At 54.5% G+C, this 15,888-nt stretch overlaps 1 protein-coding gene across 1 annotated transcript; it reads left to right on the forward strand.

Moving 5' to 3' along the window:
- The first annotated feature begins 192 nt into the window (after positions 1-192).
- Positions 193-11,574, forward strand: LOC128138218 (olfactory receptor 14A16-like). The gene is made up of 5 exons (XM_052779530.1): positions 193-328; positions 734-829; positions 6,576-6,585; positions 9,846-10,878; positions 11,245-11,574. The coding sequence occupies exons 1-5, from the start codon at positions 193-195 to the stop codon at positions 11,572-11,574; spliced, it is 1,605 nt and encodes a 534-aa protein (XP_052635490.1).
- Positions 11,575-15,888: the final 4,314 nt, after the last annotated feature.

The raw sequence follows: 15,888 nt of genomic DNA on the forward strand, positions 1-15,888 counted from the left end.
CCCCTGTGGCACCGGGGGAAGATGCCTCCCGGCAAGGCCAGGGATGCTGTGAGGTGCCAGTGAGTGGCACAGGCAGAGCCGGGAGGACAAGGGTGTGCTCTGCCTTCATTCCCAAGTACCGCCCCATTGACTGCCTGACCGTGGGCCACCAGCAGCAAGGGGTAGAGAGTGCAGACACGGGGGGAGTTAGGGATGGGGCGAGGACAGAAACGTCAGAGCTGGGCTGGGGCAGATGGGAGTAGGGAGGAGACAGACGAGGACGTCACTCTGGAAGCGCTGTGGGCAGCTCTGGAGGGAGCTCTGGGGCAGGGGAGATGCCCGGAGGAGTGTGGGACAGCAGGGGCAAGGCCCATGGTTTCAGGCCCCCAGGCTGCTCCTCTGTCCAACCATGACCTTCTCCCGGCAGGGCAGGGGCCGTTGCTACAGATCCATGGGCAGAGAGGGGGAGAGGAAAGGTGGGAGCTGCTCCAAGCTCAGCACCAGGGACCTGACCCAGGGGCCAGAGGGGCACAAGGGCTGTCTCTGAGGGGACAGTGCGAGGGTGTCACTGCTCCAGACCATCTCCATGGGGATGTTGCCCTCACTGAGGAGGTGGTAGCGGCAACCAGATGGCGCAGTGGGGCTGTGCTGCAGCAATAGCCTTTTGCTGGCCCAGGGGACCAAAGCTGGGGGGCAGAGCGGGATCCTGTCCCCTCTCTGCCTGTCCCTGGGCCAGCCCTGCCACTGTCCGCAGGCTCCAGGAGAGCTTGGGAGCCCTTCCCTGAGGCCGTGTATGAGGAGATCGGTTACAGCCCGGCGTGGGAGAAGCAGGCGAGGTTCAGTCGCTCAGGTGGGTGTGGGTCCCTCCCAGGGGGCACATCTGCCAGGCTCTCTCCCCTTGCCCCCCCAATCAGGGCTTACCCCCTGCAGTCCCATGGCCAATGGTCCCTGCAGCACTGGGGCTGTGGCGTCTGTGGGGAGAGCAGCCAGGTCCTGGGCCCAAGAGAGGAGCTTCCTCCCCACCAGTTCCTCCCATCCAAGTGGGGGACAGCCCCTCTCTGCCTGCCCCCGCACCCTGGGTGACACCTGAGGGCTGAGGGAAAGTGCTGTCCTGGGGTAGCTCTGGGAGTCCCTTTGAGATGGGGTTTGTCCCAGGGCGGCAGGATGAGTCCTGAGCCCTCCTCCTCACTCAGCCCTGGCTCTGTGGGTCCCCTGTCCCCAGAAGCACTGACCACAGTCTGGGTCAGCAGAGTGCACTCCCATAGCACCTGCTGCACCTCTCTCCAGGCTCCTATTCAGAGGGCTTCCTGACCAATCTGCAGCCCTACCCTGGGGACAGCGAGGAGGAGGATGGTCTGGGGTCAGCACCAGGTAATAGGGTGTGGGAAGGAGTGGCTGCCTCCTCCCTGCAGGCATGTGAAGAACAGCGGTGTCACTGAGTGTCACTGTTGAAGTTGGGGAGGACATGGGGGTCTCCTGTGGTGCTGCCAACACCCCCGTCTGAGCCTCGTGTCCCTGCATATCCTCCCATGCTCTGCTCTGCATGTGTATCTTCTCATTGTCACCAGCTCCCCTCTCCTTGCAGGCATCCCTGTGCTGCCCGGAGGTGACCCAGTGGATGGCTATGATGATGCCAGGGAGGTTTCTGACCCTGGGGAGGATCCTGTGTCTGCGCAGGGAGACTGGGAGATGCCCAGGGCACCAGAGGAGGGAGCAGGGCGCAGGGATACAGCTGGAGGTGAGGGGGAAAGATAGCGATGCCAGTTCCTGGGTTCTGGATGAATTGGTGCTGTCCTGAGAGAGAGCCAAACCTCCTGGGGTGAAGGAACGTGTCCCGGGAGTTTTTCCTGGGGGTTTGCAGGTGGGAGAGGGAGCGGAACATCTCAGGACTGGTGAGGAGAAGGGAGGAAGTTGATGTAGAGGCCAGGAGGGGCACCCCATGGGGCAAATGTGCAATGGCCTGCCTTGCTGCTTGCAGGGGCAAACCTGCGCTCCCAGAGAAGTGCTGGGGCCCCTGGAGCTGAGGCAGATGCCTGGTGCCTGTCCCCAGAGAGCACAGTCTATGATGATGCTGAAGAGGGGTCTCAGGCACATGCCCCTGAGGACACAACGGCTGTGACACCGGAGCTCAGTGCACAACAGTCCCTGATGCCAGGGCAAGCAGAGCCCGTCCCTGCCGTGGGGCTGGGTGCAGCCAGGAGGAAGGAGAGGTCTGTGCAGCTGGGAGAGCCGTGAGCACCAGGGAACCGTCTCCCTTTTCCCACAGGCAGCAGAAGCAGCTGGGCATTTCCTCTATTTTTAGGACCCTGTTTTTACGCTGTTCTTATTAAAAGCCTTTGGGGCTTTGAGACAGAGCTGGTGCGTGCCTGCCCAGGTGTCGGGGTGTCTCCCCGAGGCTGACTGGGGGGAGAAGAGCACAAAGACATGGCGGTGGGGAAGGGACACATCTCAGGGACAGCAGTCTTGGGGTCAGGCTGTGGGGCTGCAAAAGCCCATGGTCCCTGGGGAATATTCCTGCTTACAATTCCAATCCGCCAGCCACAGGTTCCATCAAAATGGTCCTTTGCAAGTTCCTGTGATGCACCCCAGCGAGAGCACCCATCTCCTCATCCCGGCATTCCCTGGCCGTTCTTTCCCCTAGGCCCTGCCTGGGCCACGCTGGTCAAACACGGCCGAGGCCGTGGCAGAGCTGCTGTGTCGGGGCGAGCCCTGGGCTGTAGCCCCACAGAAGTGAGCCCTAAGTTTTCCATCATTCCATGAACACCCTGGCCAGCCCCAGGGTGTATCATGGCCCATGGATCACCTCCCACAGTGGTTAGGAGGCAGCTCTGCTCCCCACTGCCCTGGCACAGGGTGCTGAGCCACTTGCTGGGGCACACGGGCTGGGATTGCCCCTTTGATGGCTCTGCCAGGACCCCAGTCTCCATGGGCTGCTCCTGCTGCCTTGGGCCCTTGCAGACCCCAGCTGCTCATGAGCAGCTCTTTCTTTTTCTGGGCAGGGACTGATGGCTGTGAGGCGCTGCAGCTGGGCTGGGCAGTGCAGTCTGGTGGGTGAGGAGGTTTGAGTAAGGGAACTGGGGATTACTGAGACACTTGTGCTGTGGGTCCTGGGTCTGGTGCTGGGGGGATGGAGAACACAGAAGTGTATGCGATGCCAGGACATGCAGAAGAGGGTAAATTTGGAGAGTAAAAATAACAGGGAGTGGTTGAGCTGGGGCTGTTGTGAAGAGACGGTGTGAGAGTTGGTGACCTTCCATGCTGGACCGCAGGGGAGCCACTGCTGGCATTTGTGTCCCAACTTGTGCCCTTGCAGCAGGCATGAACTGATGCAGAGTGATGTTCATGTGGGTCCCCAGAGGGATCCCGCTGTGCTCTGCATCTACCTGCTGATGCCCAGAGAGGAGCACATAGGTGTTTCGTCAATCATTGCAGCGGGGCCAAGAAACTCTGCTCAAGACAGCGTGTGAGTAAATAACGCTGGTGCCCAGGCACTACAGTGGCTGATCCTCAGCCCAGCTTTCTCAGCTCTCCTGGGCACATCAGAGGTCTCGCTGTGACAGACCTCTGGAGGGAGGAGGATGCCATTGAGGCCTCAGCCCCAAGGAGTGCCTCTCCCTGGGACTGGGGGGATGGTGGCCTCAGGTCTGCGAACTGAGGAGCAGGTGGAGGAGGTGTATGAGGATGGGAGCAGTCTGTGCACCATCGAGAATGACAAGCAGGAGAGAGAGGGGGTCTTTGCAGAGACCCCGTCAGAGGAAAGATCCCAATCCGTGTGGAGCAGGGAAGGAGGGACAGCTGGAGAGCACCCCAGAGGAGCACTGAATGGAGAGTCCTGCCCAGGGGGAGGCTGGGGACTGCTGGTGCTGGAGGAAGGCTCCTTCTTAGCCACAGATCTGCAGCTACAAGGCAGGGACAGTGCTCTGACAAGGGGTGAAGGAGCAAGCAGGGCTGGGGCAGGCTGGAAGGCAGCAGATGGGCTGTGCAAAAATGAAAGGGAGCAAATCATCGCTGAAGCCCGGGGTTGAAACAGGGACCTTTAGATCTTCAGTCTAACACTCTCCCAGCTGAGCTACTTCAGCCCTTGTCCCTGTGCCACCCGTTCCAGGCCACAGGCTGACACGCAGGAGGAGAGCTCCTCAGGGAGGTTCCCAGGGAAAAGCTGTGCCCAGCCCTGGGCAGAGGGGACCCAGCCCCTCTCTGTCCCCAAGGCCAGATGGGCTCCAGGTTTGGTGGAGGCCAGCTTACCTGGGTGTGTCAAGATGTGTGTGGGCCTTGTACAAACGTGACAGTGGCAAAGATACGTGGGCAGACCAGGCATGTGCAGTTCCAAAGGCGGAGGGTGGAAGAAGTGTGGGGCTGGTGGAGGTAAGGAAGACCTTATCTCCTTCCCCATGGAAGGCCTCTCCCCACCTTTTTCTTCCTTGCTCAACTTCCCTCCTTAGCTCACAACTCTTCTACCTCCTCCCCCCTGAGCAGTGCAGGGGGTGGGGAATGGGGGGTTGTGGTCAGTCCATACCAGTTCCTCTTTGCTGCTCCTTCCTTCTAACACTTTTCCCATGTGTTCCCTCCTATGGGCTACAGTCCTTTGACATAAACCTGCTCCAGCATGGGCTCTCCTCAAGGCACCGTTATTTCAGGAATTATCCAACGTCTCCAGTGTTGGGTCGTCCACAGGCTGCAGGGATTACCTTCTCCACTGTGGTCTTCTCCATGGGCTGCAGGAGACCATCTGCTCTGGCACCTGGAGCACTTCCTCCTTCTTCACTGACCTTGGTGTTTGCAGGGCTGTTTCTCACACTTTTTCTCCTCGCTCCTCTCCAACTCTAGCAGTTGTGTCCTTTCTTAAATATACCTTCACAGAGGTTCCCCCAGCTTTGCTGATGGGCTCAGGTTTTGGCCAGTGGTGGGTGCATTTTGGAGCCAGCTGGAACCAGATGTGTCTGGCATGGAGGCAGCCCCTCGTCTCTCCTCACAGAGGCCTTCCCTGCACCACCCCCGCTACCAAGATGTGGACATGGACACCAATACACAGTGGAAACCTTTCAATTGCTAAATGACATGCCCTGCTCTTCCCTCACCAAGAAAAACAGTTTAGTCACTAGGGAGGAAGAAAGAGAACAGAGAGGGCCTTGATGCTGTGCAAACACGGTTCAGCAATAGCTACAACATTGGTGTGTTGTCAACACTCTTTTGGTCACAGATCCCAGACATAGCACCACAGGGACCCCCATGAAGAAAATTAACTCCACCCCAGCCAAAACCAGTACAATGTGCCTGGAAATATTTCCAGGCTCACCTACTCCATTACCTTCCCAGGGAGAGAGGTAAGGCTGATTGGCCTGCAGTTCCCTGGGTCCTTCTTGGAGATAGGAGGGACATGTGATTTCTTCCAGTCTTCAGAGGACTGTATTGAGTGCACACCTGAACTGAGGCAAGAGGATTCCCACCACCCACGGGTTTGTGGCAGGAATCGGAGGGAGCTGAGTCCCTGGGATGGATGCACTCAACTCTTTGGCCAAACTAGTGGTAGTTTGGTTCAGGCTCCGAAAGAGGTAAAGGCCTAGGTATAACAGGACCAAGAACCTCTCTGGTTCCAAGCTGTTCTCTGGAAACCCACACAGGAAGAGAGTGAGATGGTGAACATTGATGCATATGGGCTTGGAAACTGGAACATCGAGCATGCGATTAACACATGAATAGCAGGTGTTTCCTCCATGGCTCATTTGTCAAGGAACAAAGTAAGTTGTGGGTACAAGGAGTCTCATGCATACCTTTTCCATTGCATGTAATTTGACTGCAAGCCAACCACTTTAGGCCATAAATATGACAGCCTAAGTGAGCCTTCTTTGAGCTCTCCCTGCTAAGCAGCTGGCTGCACAGCAGTGATCTCCCTTTGAGCTGGGAGATCTCTCAAGGTTCTCGAGGCTGAAAGGCTTCTTACCATCTGCAGATCTTTGGGAAGTGACCAATATCACATATAACCTTGTATGATAGTGCTCTATACAGCTTTTGTATTGGTACCTTTCATTCTGTGTTGGTAATTTTGAATCATTTTTAGATCCTTTGTGCAGTAAGTGATAGAGTGCACCTTGCCATCAAACTTTGTTAAGTTTCAAGACAACCACTTTTGCTGATACCTCTGGCAGTGGTTCTTTAAGCCTGTCTGCGACAAATTGGTGTGCTTGGCAGAATTCTAAATCAGGATCTGTGACAGGAGACCTTAGTGCAGCCATACAATATATAAAGGAGGCTTTTAAGAAGATGGAGAGAGACTTTTTACCAAGGTCTGTAGTGACAGGACAAGGGGTAAGGGATTTAAAATAAAAGAGGGTAGATTGGACATAAGAAGAAAATTTTTATGGTGATTGCGGTGAGACCTTGGGACAGGTTGACCAGAGAAGTTGTGGATGCCCCATCATTGTCAGTGTTCAGGGTCAAGTTGGATGGGGCTTTGAGCAACCTGATCTAGTGAAAGATGTCCCTGCCCACGGCAAGGGGTTTGAACTAGGTGGTCTTTAAAGGTTCCTTTCCAACCAAAACCATTCTATGATCCTATGAGTTTGTGATTCTATTCTTATCAGCTTCCCTCTTCTTAGTATCAGGCAGGTGAGTAGAGGTTCAGAGAGAGGAGAATAGTCCAGGGCTGAGAACACAGGCACAGGGGAGGGCACCCTGCTGTGATCTGCTTCCCAGCCCTGCATGACCACGGGTGTAGATGGCATGGCCTTGCATCAGTGCCGTGGTGCTGTCATTCAGGTAGTGGCACATAGTCACCGGACCACTTTGGGATGCCCTGGGGTGTCTGCCCCCCACCAGCTCTAAGAGAACATGGCTTTCCTGGAGGTTGGGTGCTGTGTTTGCCTACTGAGTGGAGTTGTGTTTGCCACCCAGGCACCTGGCATGGCACTAAAGGCTTTTCGGATATTTTACAAGGCACATTCAGGTGCCCTAAACATCTGATGTCATTGTGGGTGGCCAAGATCTCTCCATTCCCCCTCTGGCCCTCAGCTGATGCTCAGGGAGGAGGTGGCTATTCTGAGAGATTTTTCCATCAGGACTTGCAAACACTTGTACATGTCTTGGACCACCTCTGGCACCTCAGTCATCACAAAGTATCTGTATGGGAGCACCTGAGTCCCCAGTGACTAAAGTTAAGAGGCTCAGAGCAGGGCTCACACGCTGGCAACTCTTTTGTGCACACCTGAACTGAAGCAGGAGGGTTCCCAGCTCCTCTGGGTCCGTGGAGTCAAAGCGGGGAGCTGAGTCCTGCTTCAACCCAAGGTCTTCCTGGTCAGGATGAGAAGCCTGCATTGCCTCACCTGAATCCCTGGCCTGCACAAGGGAAGTCAAGCTCCTCCCTGGCCCTGTCTGTGTGTCCCTTTTCTTGTGGGTGAAGAATATCGATGTCCAGAGGGGAACGTTGACACCTGTCACAGAGAACCGCACTCTGGCAGGGCAAACCATGCTGCTGGAATCATCAATCTTTCTCTCTACTGTTGGTGATTACTTCAGGTGTTTTTGCAGCATGCTCCCCAGGGGTGTCCCCAGTGCCTTTCAGGAGCTGTCAGTCCCAGAGCTGCAGAGACATTTTCAGGGAGCCCAGAGCAGGCAGAGGAAATGGTGCCTTGGGCTGGTCCTCTGCTGCTGGGCTGGGCCGGGCTGCTGGGATGGAGCGAGCTCATTACAAGGAGACAGCACTGCAGAGAGACAGCTGTGCCCAGGAGCAGCTCCTCTGCAAAGCGCAGCAGGGCTGAGGGCACTGCCTGCAGGCACCGAGGGGAGAGGAGTGAGGAAGAGGGAGGTTAAAGGCAGTCAGCAGTTGGAGGACAGAGGAGGGCTTGTTGCAGGACACATCTTCACACGGTAGGTCTCTGACTGCAGGGCAATGCACAAGAGTATCCTGAAGGGATCTCCAAAAGCTGGCACAATCCACAGCTTGTGAGCTCTCTAAGTAAAACTCACAGTTTCTCTACAGCAGACAAGAAGGATGTGCTCCAGAGCAGGAATTCCCTGCTGCACCATCAGAAGGACAAGGCATGACAGCTACCTTTTTCCGGGGATGGCTGCAGGGGTGTGAAGGCATTTGTGCAGGGCACCCCCCTGAGCTGTCCTTTAGAGCAGGGTCCCTCTACCCCAGGGGGCTGTGTTCCAGGGCACAGTGATCAGTAGGTCTGCTAGGAGGCTGTTAAAGTGCCTTGAGCCACTGCTCTGCCTATGGACAGCACCCCCTTTTCTGGACCCATCAGATTTGTTCTGAGCTGCCCTTTTGCACCTGCAAACAGGAACATGCACCCAACCAGTGCTCTGCAAACAGGCAGCTTTCTGTAGTTCCAAGATGGGTGAGCAAAGGTTGGGATGGGGTCTGCGAGTGCTGACAGGGAAAAGAAATGGGATAGGAAAACATCTCCCAGGAAAAAAATCTCCAGGCAACAGGAATATGATCAGGGGATGAGAGGAAACAAAATGCAGAAATGTTGTGGGAGGGAGCATCCAGAAAATTCTTTATGATGTCCTCCAGTGCAGACCCCTTCCTCTCAGCAAACGCCTTTGGCTCCTCTCCCTCCTAGCAAAGCCTCTGCCCTCAGAGCTGGGGGGTACATGGCATGAACTATCTCCTCAGCAGACAGAGCTCCAGCAGAGCTGTGGGTGCAGCTCTCCAGCCACGTGCCCATTTCCCTCTGCAGAGCTCAGGGCTGAGAGCATCTGCCTGGCAATGCTGGTGTCTGGGAGGAGGTCTGAACAGCTGAGTAAGCAGAACTTTCCTGAGTGCCCAGCTGCCTCCCTGCTTGCCTCTCTCAGCCAGACCCTCACTGCATTTTCCCATGTTTCTCCAGTTGTCTGTGTTGTTTGTATTGTTATTTCATCCTTGCTGTCAGGCTCTCTGGGAATGGGTGTTTCAGCTGCAGAGTTACACTCTGACCTTGTGGGTCCTCCTATGCAGGTGTGTCCATGGAAATGAGGTGTCGCAGCTTTCACCTGTGGGGTTGTAGGAAATGCAGTCTGTGGGGCTGGGGAATGAGCTGGTTTTCCCTAGATTACATGTAATCATTAGAACATTGGCTATCTCTTTGGGGTGGCTTTCCAAGCTGTGAGCTGTCCTTAAGCATGAAAATCTTCACATAGCATCTTTTTGTTATCTGAAAGCCCACAAAGAGAAGTGTGGAGATGCTATGACTGAGGAAATGTTGTTGGGTTGATGAAATGAGCCGTGTGTGTCCTTGGCTAGAAACAGGGTGCTGAGACCTTGAGAAAGGGTGAGGCATTTAGTGGTCTGCAGTGGGTCCCTCTCCTTTCAGTAGTGTCTGCTGGCTTTTACTGGTACCATGGGAGTGTGATCACCCTCCATCTGAGAAAACTGCAAGCACAGGGTAGCTGGGAACAAGCCCAACCAATTCCATTCACTTCTCACTAAGCCACAGTGAATCCCGTTGCCTCTCATGTCTCACAGCTGGTCACTCTGAGTGCAGTAGAAATGCGCACGATTTCTGATTTCAGAGAACACTCACAGGGAAGGATGGGGGAAGTAGGTAAAAAACCCCAAAGCCCCTAAAACTTCTTTCTGCCACCCACTTTCTTTAACACTGGGAGTGCAGATGCTGACAAACCCTCCTGTGTTAGCTGTGATTTTATCTGATGTATTCTGAATATCAAACCCAGCCCCCCCCGCCACATCCCCATATACCCACTGCAGTGGGGCTGGGTCGACTCCTCAAGAGACAATGGGCAGAGGCCCTGCTCCAGCACAAAGAGCCACAGAAAATGAAGCTGAAGACCAAAGGCAGAATGAAAGATTCTCCTAAGGAAGGAAAAAGGGTGGGTGTTTGACAGGGGGAGGGTCTATGAGAAATATCTTTGGTTTTACTCAGAGATGTTTCTGGTAACTTCTCACTGCCTTTTCCTCCTTGGACAGTCCCCTGTGTCCAGAGGACGCATGTGCCCAACAGCAGTTCCATGACTGTGTTCCTCCTCCTGGAATTTGCAGACACGCGGGACCTGCAGCTCTTGCACTTCTGGCTCTTCCTGGGCATTTACCTGACTGCCCTCCTGGGAAACGGCCTCATCATCACCACTGTAGCCTGTGACCACCGCCTCCACACCCCCATGTACTTCTTCCTCCTCAACCTCACCCTCCTCGACCTGGGCACCATCTCCACCACTGTCCCCAAAACCATGGCCAGTTCCCTCTGGAACAACAGGGCCATCTCCTATGCAGGATGTGCTGCACAGGTGTTTCTGTTTCTCTTTTTGATCTCAGCAGAGTATTTACTTCTCATTGTCATGGCCTATGACCGCTACGTTGCCATCTGCAAACCCCTGCACTACGGGACCCTCCTGGGCACCAGAGCTTGTGTCCACATGGCAGCAGCTGCCTGGGGCTGTGGGTTCCTCAATGCTGTGCTGCACACTGCCAACACATTTTCACTACCGCTCTGCCAAGGCAATGCTGTGGACCAGTTCTTCTGTGAAATCCCCCAGATCCTCAAGCTCTCCTGCTCAGATGCCTACCTCAGGGAAGTTGGGGTACTTGTGGTTAGTGCCTGCTTAGTCTTTGGTTGTTTTGTTTTCGTTGTGCTGTCCTATGTGCAGATCTTCAGAGCCGTGCTGAGGATTCCCTCTGAGCAGGGACGGCACAAAGCCTTTTCCACGTGCCTCCCTCATCTGGCCGTGGTCTCCCTGTTTATTAGCACTGCTGTATTTGCCTACCTGAAGCCCCCCTCCATCTCCTCCCCATCCCTGGACCTGCTGGTGGCAGTTCTGTACTCAGTGGTGCCTCCAGCTGTGAACCCCCTCATCTACAGCAGGAGGAATCAGGACCTCAGGGATGGCATTAGGAAACTGATAAAATGGGCTCCTTTTTTGCACCAAGAAACATCCCATCTATCCAGAAATGACTGCCAGGTTATTCCACACCAGTCCTGATTTTTTTTGTTGTTCTCATTATTATTATTATTATTATTATTATTGTAGTAATTGTTATTCTTAATTTATAATGTTCCTACGGTAATTTTTGGATTCCTCTTGCTTCTACAGAGGTATGAATCCCCTCTCTCTTACCTGAAGCCTCTATAAAGATGTCTAATGCTTGTTGAGAGGTGAACCAGTTACAACATCTGTGTAATAAAATGAGATCTGTTCTGTGCTGTGCATGAACACTGGGCTTGTCTTCCAATGCCGGAGTCAGGAGTAGGCATGAAAACGGCTGTTGCTCAGGGTTCTGCATGACTGCAGGAGCAAAAGCCTCTCAGTCACCTTGTGACCATGTAGAGATCAAGGATTGGATTTAGGACTCACCCGTCAGTGTCTAGTGACAGTGGAGGCCATGGCTGGTCACTGAGTGACATACCCAAGGCTGTCACATGTCACACGGGGCAGACAACATCATTCTCAAGGGGAAACTGGAGCTGCCTGGAGATCTCCCAGGCTCTCCGGGCACAGAGTGTGCCGGAGGTGGGCAGTGAATGTGAGAGAGCACCCAAGGTGGAGTCACCGAAGATGAAGTGCCGAATTGCTGTATCCACAGGGAAACAAGGACTCTGCAGTCCCAGAGGAGGCAGCAGGGACCCCACAGCACGTGTAAAGGAGTCTGGAGAGTGATCAGTGTCACCCCCATTCAGTGGAGACCCACTCACCTCTAGTGTTGATGCAGACGAATGCTGTGGGTCACTCAGAATTGCTCTGTCAGGGCTTGCAGGCACTTGTACATGTCTCAGACCACCCCAGCACTGCAAATGCAGCAGGCCACAAAAAAGCGTGAGTAACTAACTGCCACCCTCCATCCCCACTGATTAGAGAAGGAGCTCAGACCAGGTACTCGCATGCAGGAGCTTCTTTTGTGCACATCTGCACTGCAGCAAGAGGGTGGGTCTGTGGGGTGCATGGGGGAGCTGAATACCCATCCCCTCCGAGGGTTTCTAACCAGAGGCTGGATATCTGCACTGGCTCAGCGGAGTCACTGCCCTACAGAAGGGGAAATGGACCTCTTGCTGTCACTGCCTAGGGACAGAAATGGGGGTTAACAGAGGGGGAAATCTCCATCTCTTTTAGACACCTGTTCTCTGTGAAATCTTGCTCTTGGAATTAGCTGCCCTCCACTCTTTGGAGAGGCAATTCAAGGACGCAGTGAGAAAATTGAGTTCAGAGCCCTTTTTCATCTAGAATGCCTTGCCCAGCCCTATGCAGTCATGGCACCCATGGTATCTAAGGGCAGGTCTGCAATCTGCTTGGTTTTTCTTGTTGCTGTCTCTGTCATACTTGCGATCCTACAGAAATGTTTGGATTCATCCCAGCTGTGCTAATGGTGAAACCTGCTGTGTCTGACCTAGAAGCATTCTGTAAATGCTTACATTATCACAGCTGGCTCCCCAGTGCTATGTCTTTAAAAAGTGGTGTCTCAGCACCACAGAGACCTTCAGTGCAGGTCCTGAAGACCGCGCTATAACTCAAAAGATCATGAAAGGACATTGTCATTGAGCTGCACCCTAAAAGATCCTCTGGCTTTCATTAGGTTCCCCACTGACCTGGAGGATGAGCTCAGCACCCTAGTGTGATCTGTTGGGGACCCACGTCTGGATCCAGGGCTCAGGTGTCAGTGCCTAGTGCAAACAGAGTTGGAGAGTTGTCTCATGCTTACCTGCCTTGGGCTGCCACACGTGCTATGGGCTAATGGCCAACACTCATCCTTTCTGGAGGTGAATCGGGAGAGCTCAGGGGATCTGAAGGGACAGCGTGTGCCCAGGAGTGAGTGGGGAGCTTCACAAAATGAGGGGCCACCCAAGGTGTAGTCATAAAAAGGGAAAACACTAGATCCAAGTGTGAAAAGGTAATGGAGGGGTCTGCAATCCCAGGAGAGGCAGCAGGGACCCAGCAGGCACAGGGAGGGAGGCTGGAGAGTGATTCATGCACCCTCAGTAAAAAAACCTTGGCCTGGATCTAGTGTAGCACCCAAACACCTCTCCTGCTTCTGGATTAAATAAGAAAGAGAAATCCATTTCTGTACATGCAAGTTCAGGGCTGGCTGCTCTATGGCTGGAGCAGCAGGAACTGCTGGAGGGCTCCCAGGATCCCCAGGACCAGGGCTTTTGCACTGTCCTGGGGAGCGGGGCTGGCAGTGGGAATGGGGGGAAGGCAAAGGCTGTCTTGGTGAGGACTTTCCTGGATACAAGGGAGTCATTGCTGGCCTGCAGTTTGGGGCTGACAGAAGGCTGACATGCCCTCCTCCCTGATGCCCCTGCTCCCCATCTTCCTGGGACTGCTGTTCCCTTCAAAGGAGCTCGGGCTTTGCTGGGAGATCCCAGAGCTCTGCAGCTCCCTGTGGCGGGTACCAGGGAGAGCTGGGAATGGGAGAGCTGGGAATGGGGCTGAGCTTGTCTGAAAAATGGAGACGAGCATCGAGCTCTTCAGTATGACTGGGGACTATGGGCTAACAGCATGGTACTCATGGTGCAGAGCCAGCACTTGCTGGAGAGAAACCAAGTGTAGAAGGTGCAGAAGAAAAGCTCAGTCTGATCCCTTGCTCCCTGGACACAAGGAGAAGCTGCTGCGGGACACTCATCACAGGGCAGCCCCTCACATCACTCATCTCCAGTGCTGGCTGTGATATGGTACATGGCCAGCTCCATCCTCCGGCACATCTCCATATCCAGACTAAGGAAAAAAGGCCAGCCCAGCATGGCTTGTCTTCTGGACTAGAATCCAAGAGGTCCCAGAAGATGGCTGTGTCCTATGCCTGAGATGCAGCTGGGGTTGGCAGGGACTGGGTGCTTACGTCCCACAGTTAGGAGGAGGGAAGGAGGCTAGGAAGGCTTGGGAAACTGGGAAGCCTCAGGCAGAGGAAAAAGGTGCTGAATACCTCAGGTCTGTACATGCCCTTGGTTACAAGGTCCCCTGCCCCACTGAGCAGCAGGTACACATTTTCCTTAGCTCCTATCGTGGCTTTTGCTATGGATTTACTTAGAGGAGCTGTTCTGGTTACCCACCCCTTGCTGGTTCCAGCTCCAGCTGAGCTCTAACTAGAGTTGCCCTGACTCTACCCCTGCTTGCACAGACACAGTCTCTGCATTCCCCCTGGGCAGCCTGACCCTCTTTCACTTGCCTGTGCACATCCACCCAGCAGCCTGAGCTCAGGTGCTCCTGCCAGGGTAGAGGTGGAGGATCACCAGGAGCAGCTCCAGAGGGAGCTCCCCAGGGAAAAGCTGTGCCCAGCCCTGGGGAAACTCTGCCTTGAGCATGAGGAAGGCAGAGGCAGGAGGGCAGGGGTAGGTTGGAAGAAGAGCAAGAGGCTCTGCAAAAGCCCGAGGGAAAACATTGCCAAAGCCCGGGCTTGAGCCAGGGACCTTTAGATCTTCACTCTAACACTCTCCCCGCTGAGCTTCTTCAGCTCTGCCCCAGGAGCCCTAGTCCCCATGCCAGCCATGCAAGGGCATGGAGAGATATAGAAGACGTGTTCCTCAGGGAAGTTCCTGGGAAAAACTGTGCCCAGCCCCGGCAGAGGGGAGCTGGCTTCTCCCTGCCCAGGCCTGCTAGCCAGGCGGTGCCAAGAGCCCATCTCCCGCCACCCCACCTCAGCCCGCTCCTGAAATGTTTCATTGCAGCCCCCGAGGCAGCTGGGGCTGTTTGGGGGATCATGGGCAGTCTGTGGCAGAAGGACGGGACATGGGCACAGCATCAGCAGCGCTGACAGTGGCGTGACAAAACCTGCCTTGGGCAGCACAGCTGAGGCACTGGATGACTGATGCCTTCCTGGCCGGCTGGGATCCAGGTTTGTGGTGAATGCCTGATCGATGTTAGGAGTTCCAGGCGTCTTGCGGGCTTCCAGTTCAAATATGATCTTAGCAAAAGCCAGACACATGCAACTACAAAGGCCGAGGGTGGAAAAAGAAGTGTGGAGCTGACGAAAGAGCTCTCTTTGCTGTAGGAAAGCGAGGTCTCAGGGCATGCAGAGTCTGTGCTGGTTCCATGGCTCTCTTGCTTTACTCTTGCAGGAGCAAGACTGTTTTGGTCAAAGGGAGGAGATGACAGGCAGGGTGGGAGAAGACTTGAATACCTCCAGGAACAGGGAGGGCACAGCCTCTCTTGGCAACTGACCTCATGGTGAAAACATTTCTCCTTATCACCTGGTGCTTCTCTGCTCCAGCCTGAACAAGCTTTGCTCCCTCCGTCTTGCCTTAGATGGCAAGTGCTCCAGCCTGCCCCCAACCCATCGGTCTCATAGCCCTCCGCTGAGCTTGCACCAGCTCATCAGTGTCTTGCCTGCACCAGGATGGGGGACGGGGCACAGGAGACCAAAGCTGGACGCAGTGTTGTCTAGGTGGTCTAAGAAGCTCTGAGGAGAGAGGGATAAACACTTTCCCTCATCTTCTGGCTATGCTCCTCTTCATACAGCCCAGAAAGCTGTTGGCTTTCTTGGCTGACAAGGCACACTGCTGGTTCACGTGCAGTTTGCCATCTACCAAGACCTCCAGGTCATTAATAAAGCTATCAAGCAGAAGAGCTCCCAGGACAGGACAGACTTTGCAGTACTTCACTTGCTCCTGGCTCCAGGCAGAGTGTTACCTGTTCAGGAGGATGCCCTGTCCTCTCTCAGCAGCTGTGGATGAAGCCCCACAGATTTGTATGGGTCAAGTTCTCTCCTGGATCCTTGTGCACTGTTGGGATTTCCTCTCCTCCTTTCCAAGTTAAGAAGAATTTAAAGGTATTTCATAAGAGGAGACAGTCAGACATGAAACTGAGAAGAAAACTACCTTGTCCAAAAAGCTGGAGCTTCCAGGAAGCTTCCAGTTTTAAGGAAATTTTTCAGGAATGGCCACCGGCTCAGTCAAGAGGCACAGGTACTGTCTGCTGTACTGACCGAGCTTTGCTGGAGCTCCTTTCAGGTGTAGGGGGCTGGAGGCAAGGAATCTTTTCCTTTTC

This window comes from Harpia harpyja, unplaced genomic scaffold, assembly GCF_026419915.1.
Source record: "Harpia harpyja isolate bHarHar1 unplaced genomic scaffold, bHarHar1 primary haplotype scaffold_118, whole genome shotgun sequence".
Taxonomy (NCBI): Eukaryota; Metazoa; Chordata; class Aves; order Accipitriformes; family Accipitridae; genus Harpia; species Harpia harpyja.